Source organism: Pelodiscus sinensis, chromosome 10, assembly GCF_052426305.1.
Source record: "Pelodiscus sinensis isolate ZL-2025 chromosome 10, ASM5242630v1, whole genome shotgun sequence".
NCBI lineage: Eukaryota > Metazoa > Chordata > Testudines > Trionychidae > Pelodiscus > Pelodiscus sinensis.
This window is the reverse complement of record NC_143061.1, coordinates 56,123,631-56,137,183: the sequence shown is the minus strand read 5'-3', so window position 1 is coordinate 56,137,183 and position 13,553 is coordinate 56,123,631. Positions and strand designations below refer to the sequence as shown.

The window sequence follows — 13,553 nt, the reverse complement described above, 5'->3', positions numbered from 1 at the left end:
GACTAGCACTGCCGCGCCTCGTCGTAAAACACGAGACAGGTGCTCAGGTGCAGCGTTCGCAGGGGAGGAGGGGCTGGGGAACCGAACGTGGAGGCTAGCCCTTTTCTCACAGGGAAGGGCGTTCCGAAACCCCCTGCTGCTGTGAAATATACGTGGGGGGGCTTTTCTCTCCCAATAGTCCTTGGTACCTTACAACCCTGCCAGGTGCGCCCTAGCACTCGCAGAGGGCGGATATCTCTGCTGCGCTCTAGGAAATGGTCTGGTAAAACCCCGACTAAATCAGGTAGAGGCCACCCAACATTTGGCCCCAACCAAGTCGCAAGAGACAAGTCCTGGTGTTCCTAGTGTAGTGGGGTACGCCCAGCGTTATCCCCGCTTCGCCCCAAGGCACGCTCCCTGGCAGACCTGGGGAAGGCCTGTGGACCTGAAGTGGTGAGATGGTCGGACGCAGCAGAGGGCCTCGACAGACGTGCAGACTGCGCCCTGCAGTACTCCCATGCTGCTGGCCCCAGATTTCACCAAGGGACTTCTCTTGCAAACCGACCCATCCGAGGGAGGGTTGGGATAGTGCTATCGCAGATGGTGGGCAGGAGGACCATCCAGTGGTCTATCTCGGCAAGAGCCTCCTACTGAAGCAACAGAAATACACAGTGGTTGACTGAGAGCGCCTCGCTGGTCAGTGGGCCGTGGAAACTGCATAGCTACCTGCTGGGGCAGAATGTATCTTCGCGGCCAGCCGTGCCCCTCTTCAGTGGATGCAGCGGAACAAGGGCAGAATGCAAGTGACCAGATTGTTCTTCTCCCGGTAACCGTTCCTCTTTGGTGCGCAGCCCTGAGCTGGGAGCCACCACGGCAGCACCGATGGCTTCCCACGTATGCATTGTCAGGCATCCCAGGTGCCTGCCCCGGAGTGTTGATCGTGGGGAGGACACGTGACGGACTCGGGCCGGTGAGGGGGGGAGGGACACGTGACGGACTCGGGCCGGCGAGGGGGGGGGAGGGACACGTGACGGACTCGGGCCGGCGAGGGGGGGGGAGGGACACGTGACGGACTCGGGCCGGCGAGGGGGGGGGAGGGACACGTGACGGACTCGGGCCGGTGAGGGGGGGAGGGACACGTGACGGACTCGGGCCGGTGAGGGGGGGAGGGACACGTGACGGACTCGGGCCGGTGAGGGGGGAGGGACACGTGACGGACTCGGGCCGGTGAGGGGGGGAGGGACACGTGACGGACTCGGGCCGGTGAGGGGGGGAGGGACACGTGACGGACTCGGGCCGGTGAGGGGGGGAGGGACACGTGACGGACTCGGGCCGGTGAGGGCGGGAGGGAGGGACACGTGACGGACTCGGGCCGGCGGGGGGGGGGGGAGGGACACGTGACGGACTCGGGCCGGTGAGGGGGGAGGGACACGTGACGGACTCGGGCCGGTGAGGGGGGGAGGGACACGTGACGGACTCGGGCCGGTGAGGGGGGGAGGGACACGTGACGGACTCGGGCCGGTGAGGGGGGGAGGGACACGTGACGGACTCGGGCCGGTGAGGGCGGGAGGGAGGGACACGTGACGGACTCGGGCCGGCGAGGGGGGGAGGGAGGGACACGTGACGGACTCGGGCCGGCGAGGGGGGGGGGGAGGGACACGTGACGGACTCGGGCCGGCGAGGGGGGGGGGGAGGGACACGTGACGGACTCGGGCCGGCGAGGGGGGGGGGGGGAGGGACACGTGACGGACTCGGGCCGGCGGGGGGGGGGGAAGGGACACGTGACGGACTCGGGCCGGCGAGGGGGGGGGAGGGACACGTGACGGACTCGGGCCGGCGAGGGGGGGAGGGAGGGACACGTGACGGGCGAGGGGGGGAGGGAGGGACACGTGACGGACTCGGGCCGGCGGGGGGGGGGGAGGGACACGTGACGGACTCGGGCCGGTGGGGGGGGGAGGGACACGTGACGGACTCGGGCCGGTGGGGGGGGGGAGGGACACGTGACGGACTCGGGCCAGTGAGATACAGAAGAGTAGTAGAAGGCAGATACCCTGGCAACAGAATAAGCAAGTCCCTGCTCCCTGGGTAAGCACAACAAAGGCCACGTCGAGGGTGAGAGCTTCTGAGGCAAGCACAACCCACCAGGAAGTGTGGGACCCACTGAGACAAGGCTGGAGCTTTGTCACGGTATGAAATGGGATGGAAAGTCCTGCCTGTTTAAGTGGGATTACAGAGCTGTGCCCTTCCGATGGAGTCATGGGTTATAAACTCAGAAATAAGTTTTCTTAAAACATCTGGAATTTTGAACTAGATACAAGGGTACAAAATGGTCTACTTGTCCATTGTCTAACACCCCTGAGCACCCCCTGGAGGCACAATTTGAATACAGGCCAGTCGGCTGTGCTGAGTCCTGGGGGGTTGCCTGGACTGAGTATCTAGAAGTGAGCGGGGATAGGTAACCTTTGTCTGCACTAGGGGAAAGACTGAGGTTAGATCAGGGTCAGGTAGCACTTGAGCAAGTCTCAGTCTGATCTCAGTGTTCCTCTGTGTAAGGATGTGGCGACACTACACCGCCCCTGGCGACACTACACCGCCCCTGGCGACACTACACCGCCCCTGGCGACACTACACAGCCCCTGGCGACACTACACAGCCGTGTCACTAAAAGTCGGGCAGGCTAAATGCTGTTTGTCGACACTTTTGCCCACCCCTTGCAAACGAGGTTCACATGGTCAACAGGAGAGTGCTCCTGCCAACAATGCGCTTTTTATGGTGCCACTTGCTGCAGCAAAACTTTTAAGGGGGAGGGAGTTAAGCACCTGTGAATGACACAAGGTTTGTCCCTCAGTTGCCAGTGTAGACACGGCCAGAGTTAGATAAATCCCAGGTGAACGTAAAACGTGTTCTCCTGACCATGGTGTGTTGTAGCTGCGCCAGCTCCAGGGTATTAGAGACGCAGTGAGGGGGAGGGGGAGTCTGTCGTTGGACCATTTCTGTTGGGGCAGAGGGAAGAGACAGGCTCTCGAGCCACACTTAGCTCTTCTGTGGTCTGGGAGAGGTACTCGAGGTGTCAAAGCTAATCACGGGATGGGCCAGCTCATCCGGCGCAGACGCGGGGCCATTTTCAAGCAAAGTGGCCCACTAGCACCTCGGCATCATGGGCAGGTTGTTGCTGTTGCTGTTGAGCGCTGTGCACGTTTCCCTGAGGACAGCGATTGATTGCACTGTGAAAAGGGTTCCTCCCCCGGCGACGAGGTGTCTACTCTCGCCACCCTCCTGTGTGCGTTCGGGGCAGCACAGCGATGGTTCCACCCACAGAGTGCTGGCCGAGGTGCGCTGCATGTTGTAGCAGGCATGGTGGGTTCCATGAGTCTTGAAAATGGCTTTGGGGGGAGGTGTTGATTGTGGTAGGTGTGGAACGATGCCTGCAGGTTTTGCATCTGTTCTGGTTGGGGATGGTGCGTTGTGGTCTGCGGAGGGCTTGCTTTGATGATGAGTTTGGAGAGTTTTGGGGGGTGAATGTAAGCAGTGGGGGTTCAGGACGGATGGGATCCCTGTTGAGTACGGGCTGTAGTGTGGTGATACCCCCTGTGGGCTCCAATGTAGGGCAGGAGATGGCATTAGGGGTGTATTTCTGTATTGAAGCAGGTTATCTTGGGGCATTTGGGTGGGCCGTTCCATGATGCAATCTACTCTTCTGGGGGAGTGTTCTTGTTTGGTGAAGGTGGTTTTAAGTATCTCCTGGACTGTCCCCTTCCGGCAGGTTGTGTGGTATCTGAGTGCCCGGCTGTGGAGAACCGGTTTCTTGGAGTGCTAACGGTGGCCATTGGGTCTGTGTGGTTGTCTTGCAGGGTTCCATTGTTGAAGCTGGTTGGGATCCAGGACGTTGACGCTAGTGTGGGAGTGTTCCCGAAAGAGTTTAAAGGCCTTGGTGGCTGTTGAAGTTGGGGTGGAAATCTATAGGAGTGTAAGCTCTCTGTCCAGACGATGAAAATGTCACCGGTTTTCTCTCAGGTATGTCATTGGGTTTGTGCTTTGTTTGGTCAGACGCTTTTCGTCCAGGTGGCCCATGAAGGGCTTGGCATATTGAGGAGCCAGCATGGTACCTGTGGCTGGCAGAAAGTGCCTATTGAATTGCTGTGGGTGAGGATGGAATGAATGCGTTGGGAGCAGACATGTGAGGGCTGTCCACTGTCTTGTACGTACTGGAGGGAGGCAGCTCTGCCGTCATTGTGAGGGATACTGTATGGGGAAGTGGTGGCAAGGATGTTGTTTTGAGGGCAGTTGTGAAGGTTGTGGAGCGAGTCAGCGTGTCCTGGAGGAAGGAGGCTTGTGTGGTGGGTTGTTGTAAGGGTGGTTTCTGTGAGTCCCTGTATTCTTTCAGGAAGAGAGCTGTGGTCCGGTATGGTGGGTCTGTCTGGTTCCCGTCTTCGTGTGTCTTGGAACGAATGTCGACGGTCCCTGGGGCAGGAAGGTATGAAGTTTCTCTTGAAGTGGATTAGGAAGGGTGTGCTAGTACCTGAAGTTCTTGGGGAAGTTGCATGGGGTCGTCCTTTAGTTCTTTATCATAGTTCGTGGCAGAGAGATGTCAATTGGCTTCATCAGCATCATCACAGTTGAGGACTGCACGGCACCCTCGTAGTCTGCTGGCTCGGTTGCGATCTTGTGGTTAGATTTCATGGGCTGTAAGGGTGTCCTCTCAGCGGTGGAGAGAGTATGGTGGCGGTGACGTTGGTTACGGGCTTTGCGGTCACTTCCCCCTGTAGCAACCAACGGCATGATCGTGAGTGCAGTTCCAGCCGCCCTGTGGTGCCGCCAGGTCGCGTGGTTACTGGGGACAAGGTAATGGTGAGCGGCCCTGTCACTGCCACAAAAACTCTGAGGCAGAGATGGCGAAAGGAGGGGACCTGAAGCGGAGCTGTGGGCAGGGCCGGCTCTAGGCACCAGCAAATCCAGCCCGTGCTTGGGGTGGCACATTTCCTGGGGCGGCATTTCCAGGTAAGCAGCTGCCCCCGGCAATGCCCCGCCCTGCCGATTTTAAAGGGCCACAGGAGCTTGGCTCTGGCTGCGTGTTGCCAGGCTCTGCCCCACCCCGCAGGCTCCAGTTCTGCCGCAGCCCCAACCCCCTTCACCGGCGAGAGACCGCTCCCTGCTGGCCGCCCGGCTCGCTGCGTCCGCCCCGCCCTGCCGGCTTCAGTCCTGCCACGGCCCCAGCCCCCTTCACCGGCGAGAGACCGCTCCCTGCCGGCCGCCCGGCTCGCTGCGTCCGCCCCGCCCTGCTGGCTCCCGTCCTGCCACGGCCCCAGCCCCCTTCACCGGCGAGAGACCGCTCCCTGCCGGCCGCCCGGCTCGCTGTGTCCGCCCCGCCCGTTCCCCACGCCGCCCTTGCACCCTGCACCTTGGTCCCCCTGCTCTCCCTGTTCCCTGCGGCTCTCTGGCTCTGCGCCGCCCATTCCCTGCACCACCCCTGCACTCCGGTTCCTGCACCTCTCTGGCTCTGCGCTGTCCTTGCACCCTGCTCCCCCTGTGGGTCAGGAGTGAGGGGGGCTGGTCCATAGGGAAGTGCTGGACAGGGCAGGGATAAGGCTGTTGTGAGCCAGCAGCGAGTGAAAGGGGAGGGGGAGTTTACTTGAAGTGCCTTTGCCTTTATGGAAAAAAAATAATGAAAATGATCCAGTAAAACTCCAATTGTCCGGCATCCAGTGGTCTGGCACCCCCGATGGTCCGGCACTCCCGATCGTCCAGCACCAACTGGAACCCGGAAGTGCTCCGGACAGTTGGAGCGGCTTCCCCAAGTCCACTGCTGCTGCTGCTGAAACTGACCAGTGGCGGACTTGGGGAAGCCGTGGGGCAGAGCAGCTGGGGTGCTGCCAGGTTGGTCCCGCAGCGCTGCCCCTCACCAGCACCCGGTTTGCCCCGCGCCATTCCCCGCCCGTCCGCCCCCCGCCTCACATCTGTCACAGCCCCCCTGCCAGAGTATCTCCTGATACTCCGGCATATCCGATAATCTGACACCCCCTGGGTCCCAAAGGTGCCGGATTATCGGAAGTCTGCTGAATTTGCTATTTATAGGGCTAAAATGCTGGGACAAAAACAAACAAAAAAATGTGCAAAGTGCAAATGTGTAAAAGCCAACAAAAAGGGGGGGGGTTTGCTTGGGGGGGCAAGAAACCTAGAGCTGGCCCTGGCTGTGGGGGGTGAAAAGTGACCTGCCTCCGCACCAGGAGATGGTCCCATTAAAAAAATGACTTCACGCTCCTTGTGTCTCTGTTCCCTGGAATACCAGTTTGCTTGAACTCCTGTTGGCTTACTTGACCACGCTGGCTGTCATCCCAGGGCACAGGTGCAAACTGCCTGTGTTAGGGACACAGCAGGGACCCCCCAAAGGAGCGAAAGTGCCTGTGGCCCAGCGAGTTCGTCACATCTCTGCTTCAGTCGCCCTTTCGCCCTTTCCCATTCCCCCGCTGCGCCTTTCTCCGGGCTGCTTCCATGCGAGCAGCGGCCTTGCAAGGTGCCCGCACTACAGTCGAGTTGCCATGTGTTCTTATTGCTGCTGTGAACCCCTCCGCCCTCTTCTGCCGCCACCCGCTCCGGTGTTGGCTGCCCCCGTCCCCTGGGATGTCTCCACTGTGGTTTCAGCTCTTGGCTTTGGTTGTGCGTGCCAGCCTGTGTGACGGAGAGCTCTGCCGCCCCAGCAGAAACCGATCTCGCGCGGGCAGGAGGCTGGCGCTGAGCTCTGGAGAGCTCCTCTCTTTCATTGCAGGCATTTCCTAGGAGCAGCTGAGTCAGTGCAGCCCGCTCCTCCTTCTGCTCCCGCTTGGCCTGGCCTGGGAGTGGAGCTGGCAGCTTTCTCTGACGCTCAGCCGTGGGATTTGCTTAAAGCCTTTAGCGTCTGCTACTGATCCAAGTGCCTCTGCCTCCTGGCTCATTTCTCTCCTGTCCGCTTGGGAGCCCCGTGTAGCGCCAGGCGCTGCAGAGGCCTCCCCTTGTCCAGGTGCAGGGTCTGGGTGGAGGTTATGGAGAAAATAGTCCAGACAAGGCCTGGTTTTGAACAGTTCACCAGGGTTCTGGTAGCTTTCCAGCTGTTCCCCTCACACCGGTTGGGGGGGCCCTCAGGGCGGCCCGGGGGACCTGGCACTGGCAGCAGGGGTCTGCCCCCACACTTCCTGACGGTGGCGAGCAGCAGAATGCTCCGCTCTGCTGCCCGCCCCACTTCCACTCCGCTCCTTCCCCCAAGCCGCCTCCCCCGAGCTCCCGCCGGGAGCCTAGGTCGCTCCGCTTCCCACTGCCGGGGAGTGCGGGCACAGGCCCCCCGCTAGACCCCTGGGCTGCACTGGGGGTGGGGGACCTGCCCCTGCACTCGCGATGTGGGAAGCGGAGCGACCCGGCCAGGAGCCAGTGAGCAGAGCGGGCTGGGCCTGGGGCACTCCGCTTCCCGCTGCCGCCCTTGGTGCGACCTGATCCCGCTGCCAGCGCTTGTCCCTCGGGCCGCGTTGCTAGGGGGTGGGGTGCAGCTGGGCTGGGTGGAGCGGGGGCGGGGCCTTGGGGAGGCGTGAGGGGGTTGTCCCTGGCTCTCCACCCCTGTAGGGATGGCCCTGGGTGGTGTGGTCTGGAGATCTGTTCACAGACCCATGCCTGGGGGCTGTCGTGATCCCACCTCTCGCTCCCCAGTCTGCGCTGCTTGGCACTCCTCCCCTCTGTTCTGTAAGCGCCTGGCTTTATTTCCCTTAAGGGCGGGCGGGAGGGTGCCTCTTAAATCTGTCTTTATTCCTCGGCGTCGCTGTCTGAGACGAGTCCCTGCCATCGCTGCACCCACCTGGTCCCCTCCCCACTGTATTGCTCTGTGACTAGACAGCTGATCTAACCCTGATGTTTTGCTTGGCTGCAGGAGGAACAGGTCCCACGTCCGATACCGGCTGGGGCTGCATGTTAAGATGTGGTCAGATGATCTTCGCTCAGGCACTGGTCTGCCGGCACTTAGGCAGAGGTAAATCAGCTCGCCCTTCGGCCAGGTGTCCAGAGCCAGCCACAAGCTGGGGTTACCGAGAGAGAGGGCACAGCCTGTAACTGCCGTGGGCGCCATGTCGCATTTCCCAGCTCTTCCCAGCTGAAGAGCTGGAGGATGGAGCAGCCCCCATGGAAACGCCCGGCGAGTTTCACGAGCATCGTCCAAATCCACATGCATAAGTCAGTTAAGTGGACAAAATACTGTCTGGGCAATCGGCCTGGGCTGGCCTGGCCGGGAAGCGTTCTTGTGCGTCCCTCTGCACCAGCTTGGAGACGAGATCACGTCGGGGGGCGGCCTAGGGTTTGGGTTAACTGCTGCGGCAGCCTGCAGACGTTCTGCCCGCTGATAGGCCATGGTTACGTTGGATCCTTTCTAAATGACTGCAGACCCCAGTTAGTCTGAGACCCCCAAAGGGCTCAGCAAGGGAGCCCCAAACTGCGCAGGCTGGTACGTCTGAAATCCTTCCGCTGGCTGACACTGCTGCAAAGCAGGCAGCTGCTACTTTTATTTTTAACTCCCTGCTGAGATGCCTTCAGGCGGCTCTGAATCCCACTATCCTAGAAGTGACACCAGAGGCCAGCTGTGCTGTGACACCTGGTCTCTCTGGCGGCGGTGGCTGCGGTGCTCTGGGCTGGCAGAAGACCCCGGTGCGCAGTCTTCCTGCGCCTCCCAGGCAGTGCCCCACTTCGGTGGTGACTGAGGCGCTTGCTTGCTTGCGGGATTTCGGGGCGAGATTTTTGACACGGGTGTTCTCTCGCCTTGGGAGCCAGTGCATCCCGAGAAGGATCCCTGCACACCCTGGAGATATTTACCACGGCTTCAGTTCCCACCGCCGGGAAGACCCTTGTACTTGTGTTTAGCGGGGTCCTTTTGGGGGGATCTCCTCAGGTTCCTAGCAATAAGGTGTCTGGCACACAGCGGAAGGAAGTCCCAGGCCGGGACGTGAGACGTAGACTGGTAAGTAACCTGCATTTCTCCTCCCGTCTCTCTTAGATTGGAGGTGGGTGAAAGGGGAGATGCAGACAGACGAGTACTTCAGTGTCCTTAATGCCTTCAGTGACAAGAAAGACAGCTACTACTCCATCCACCAGATAGGTGAGACAGGCGTGTGCTGCCCGGGACCCCCGACGGTACAGAGCAGCAGCTTCCTCTTAGTGCCAAAGCCGGGCCAGGGCCTGCCACTGACGGCTATTGCCATGGAAGGGTCGAAGGGTTTGTGCCATGAAAACCACCGAGTGCAGCCCCTCCGGCCTAATGCCAGTACCCCCCCCCCCCCGCCGAGTGCAGCCCTTCCGGCCTAATGCCAGTACCCCCCCCCCCGCCGAGTGCAGCCCTTCCGGCCTAATGCCAGTACCCCCCCCCCCCCCCGCCGAGTGCAGCCCTTCCGGCCTAATGCCAGTACCCCCCCCCCCCCGCCGAGTGCAGCCCTCCCGGCCTAATGCCAGTACCCCCCCCCCCCCCCCCCCGAGTGCAGCCCCTCCGGCCTAATGCCAGTACCCCCCCCCCCCCCCCCCGCCGAGTGCAGCCCTCCCGGCCTAATGCCAGTACCCCCCCCCCCCCCCCCCCGCCGAGTGCAGCCCTCCCGGCCTAATGCCAGTACCCCCCCCCCCCCCCCGCCGAGTGCAGCCCTCCCGGCCTAATGCCAGTACCCCCCCCCCCCCCCGCCGAGTGCAGCCCCTCCGGCCTAATGCCAGTACCCCCCCCCCCCCCGCCGAGTGCAGCCCCTCCGGCCTAATGCCAGTACCCCCCCCCCCCCCCCCCCCCCCCCGCCGAGTGCAGCCCTTCCGGCCTAATGCCAGTACCCCCCCCCCCCCCCGCCGCCGAGTGCAGCCCTCCCGGCCTAATGCCAGTACCCCCCCCCCCCCGCCGAGTGCAGCCCTTCCGGCCTAATGCCAGTACCCCCCCGCCCCCCCACCGCCGAGTGCAGCCCTCCCGGCCTAATGCCAGTCCCCCCCCCCCCCCGCCGAGTGCAGCCCTCCCGGCCTAATGCCAGTACCCCCCCCCCCCCCCGCCGAGTGCAGCCCTCCCGGCCTAATGCCAGTACCCCCCCCCCCCCCCGAGTGCAGCCCTCCCGGCCTAATGCCAGTACCCCCCCCCCCCCCCCGCCGAGTGCAGCCCTTCCGGCCTAATGCCAGTACCCCCCCCCCCCCCCCCGCCGAGTGCAGCCCTTCCGGCCTAATGCCAGTACCCCCCCCCCCCCCCCCCGCCGAGTGCAGCCCTTCCGGCCTAATGCCAGTACCCCCCCCCCCCCCCCCCCCCCCCCCCCCCGCCGAGTGCAGCCCTTCCGGCCTAATGCCAGTACCCCCCCCCCCCCCCGCCGAGTGCAGCCCTTCCGGCCTAATGCCAGTACCCCCCCCCCCCCCCCGAGTGCAGCCCTCCCGGCCTAATGCCAGTACCCCCCCCCCCCCCCGAGTGCAGCCCTCCCGGCCTAATGCCAGTACCCCCCCCCCCCCCCCCCCGCCGAGTGCAGCCCTCCCGGCCTAATGCCAGTACCCCCCCCCCCCCCCCCCCGCGTGCAGCCCTTCCGGCCTAATGCCAGTACCCCCCCCCCCCACTGCCGAGTGCAGCCCTTCCGGCCTAATGCCAGTACCCCCCCCCCCCCGAGTGCAGCCCTCCCGGCCTAATGCCAGTACCCCCCCCCCCCCGAGTGCAGCCCTCCCGGCCTAATGCCAGTACCCCCCCCCCCCCCCCGCCGAGTGCAGCCCCTCCGGCCTAATGCCAGTACCCCCCCCGTCCCCCCGAGTGCAGCCCTCCCGGCCTAATGCCAGTACCCCCCCCCCCTCCCCCCGAGTGCAGCCCTCCCGGCCTAATGCCAGTACCCCCCCCCCCCCGCCGAGTGCAGCCCCTCCGGCCTAATGCCAGTACCCCCCCCCCCCCCGCCGAGTGCAGCCCTCCCGGCCTAATGCCAGTACCCCCCCCCCCCCCCCCCGCCGAGTGCAGCCCTTCCGGCCTAATGCCAGTACCCCCCCCCCCCCCGCCGAGTGCAGCCCTTCCGGCCTAATGCCAGTACCCCCCCCCCCCCCTCCCCCCGCCGAGTGCAGCCCTTCCGGCCTAATGCCAGTACCCCCCCCCCCCCCCGCCGAGTGCAGCCCTCCCGGCCTAATGCCAGTACCCCCCCCCGCCCCCCCACCGCCGAGTGCAGCCCTTCCGGCCTAATGCCAGTACCCCCCCCCCCCCCCCACCGCCGAGTGCAGCCCTTCCGGCCTAATGCCAGTACCCCCCCCCCCCCCGCTGAGTGCAGCCCTCCCGGCCTAATGCCAGTACCCCCCCCCCCCCCCCGCAGAGTGCAGCCCTCCCGGCCTAATGCCAGTACCCCCCCCCCCCCCCCCGCAGAGCCCTGCAGCCCTCCCGGCCTAATGCCAGTACCCCCCCCCCCCCCCCGCCGAGTGCAGCCCTTCCGGCCTAATGCCAGTACCCCCCCCCCCCCCGCCGAGTGCAGCCCTCCCGGCCTAATGCCAGTACCCCCCCCCCCCCCCGCCGAGTGCAGCCCTCCCGGCCTAATGCCAGTACCCCCCCCCCCCCCCCCCCCCGCCGAGTGCAGCCCTCCCGGCCTAATGCCAGTACCCCCCCCCCTCCCCCCCCCCGCCGAGTGCAGCCCTCCCGGCCTAATGCCAGTACCCCCCCCCCCCCCCCCGCCGAGTGCAGCCCTCCCGGCCTAATGCCAGTACCCCCCCCCCCCCCCACTGCCGAGTGCAGCCCTCCCGGCCTAATGCCAGTACCCCCCCCCCCCCCACTGCCGAGTGCAGCCCTTCCGGCCTAATGCCAGTACCCCCCCCCCCCCCGCCGAGTGCAGCCCTCCCGGCCTAATGCCAGTACCCCCCCCCCCCCCGCCGAGTGCAGCCCTTCCGGCCTAATGCCACGATCTCTCCCCCCCCCCCCCCCCACCCGTGCGTGCCGGGAGAGAGACTGTGATGCAGCCGTGCCCCAGCGCTATGGAGAACTAATGCCCACGGCACAGAGATCCTGCCTGGGGTGGTGCTGCCAGGAGTGACGGGAAAGCAGAGCGTGCCTGGGGGGGGGGGCGCTGCCAGGAGTGAGGGAAAGCAGAGCGTGCCTGGGGGGGGCGGCGCTGCCAGGAGTGAGGGAAAGCAGAGCGTGCCTGGGGGGGGCGGCGCTGCCAGGAGTGAGGGGAAAGCAGAGCGTGCCTGGGGGGGGCGGCGCTGCCAGGAGTGAGGGGAAAGCAGAGCGTGCCTGGGGGGGGCGGCGCTGCCAGGAGTGAGGGAAAGCAGAGCGTGCCTGGGGGGGGCGGCGCTGCCAGGAGTGAGGGAAAGCAGAGCGTGCCTGGGGGGGGCGGCGCTGCCAGGAGTGAGGGAAAGCAGAGCGTGCCTGGGGGGGGCGGCGCTGCCAGGAGTGAGGGAAAGCAGAGCGTGCCTGGGGGGGGCGGCGCTGCCAGGAGTGAGGGAAAGCAGAGCGTGCCTGGGGGGGGCGGCGCTGCCAGGAGTGAGGGAAAGCAGAGCGTGCCTGGGGGGGGCGGCGCTGCCAGGAGTGAGGGAAAGCAGAGCGTGCCTGGGGGGGCGGCGCTGCCAGGAGTGAGGGAAAGCAGAGCGTGCCTGGGGGGGGCGGCGCTGCCAGGAGTGAGGGAAAGCAGAGCGTGCCTGGGGGGGGCGGTGCTCCCAGGTGTGACGGGAAAGCAGAGCGTGCCTGGGGGGGGCGGCGCTGCCAGGAGTGAGGGAAAGCAGAGCGTGCCTGGGGGGGCGGCGCTGCCAGGAGTGAGGGAAAGCAGAGCGTGCCTGGGGGGGGCGGCGCTGCCAGGAGTGAGGGAAAGCAGAGCGTGCCTGGGGGGGCGGCGCTGCCAGGAGTGAGGGAAAGCAGAGCGTGCCTGGGGGGGCGGCGCTCCCAGGAGTGAGGGAAAGCAGAGCGTGCCTGGGGGGCGGCGCTGCCAGGAGTGAGGGAAAGCAGAGCGTGCCTGGGGGGGGCAGCGCTGCCAGGAGTGAGGGAAAGCAGAGCGTGCCTGGGGGGGGCGGCGCTGCCAGGAGTGACAGGAAAGCAGAGCGTGCCTGGGGGGGGCGGCGCTGCCAGGAGTGAGGGAAAGCAGAGTGTGCCTGGGGGGGGCGGCGCTGCCAGGAGTGAGGGAAAGCAGAGCGTGCCTGGGGGGGGCGGCGCTGCCAGGAGTGAGGGAAAGCAGAGCGTGCCTGGGGGGGGCGGCGCTGCCAGGAGTGAGGGAAAGCAGAGCGTGCCTGGGGGGGGCGGCGCTGCCAGGAGTGAGGGAAAGCAGAGCGTGCCTGGGGGGGCGGTGCTGCCAGGAGTGACAGGAAAGCAGAGCGTGCCTGGGGGGGCGGCGCTGCCAGGAGTGAGGGAAAGCAGAGCGTGCCTGGGGGGGGCGGCGCTGCCAGGAGTGAGGGAAAGCAGAGCGTGCCTGGGGGGGGCGGCGCTGCCAGGAGTGAGGGAAAGCAGAGCGTGCCTGGGGGGGGCGGCGCTGCCAGGAGTGAGGGAAAGCAGAGCGTGCCTGGGGGGGGCGGCGCTGCCAGGAGTGAGGGAAAGCAGAGCGTGCCTGGGGGGGGCGGCGCTGCCAGGAGTGAGGGAAAGCAGAGCGTGCCTGGGGGGGGCGGCGCTCCCAGGAGTGACG

The 13,553-nt window shown here is 65.3% G+C and overlaps 1 protein-coding gene across 4 annotated transcripts in view; it reads left to right on the top strand.

Annotated features, from left to right (window-relative positions):
* ATG4B (autophagy related 4B cysteine peptidase) overlaps positions 1-13,553 on the top strand; it is a 38,668-nt gene that overhangs the window by 14,101 nt on the left and 11,014 nt on the right. For 2 of the 4 annotated variants that reach the window (XM_075937172.2, XM_075937173.2), the window contains 4 exons: positions 3,831-3,993; positions 4,364-4,453; positions 7,868-7,966; positions 8,981-9,082. In XM_075937172.2, coding sequence (XP_075793287.2) covers positions 4,384-4,453; positions 7,868-7,966; positions 8,981-9,082 — 271 coding nt within the window. In that variant the 5' untranslated portion in view covers positions 3,831-3,993; positions 4,364-4,383. The remainder of the gene's footprint in view (positions 1-3,830; positions 3,994-4,363; positions 4,454-7,867; positions 7,967-8,980; positions 9,083-13,553) is intronic. The other 2 variants (XM_075937174.2, XM_075937175.2) reach the window with 2 other exon arrangements.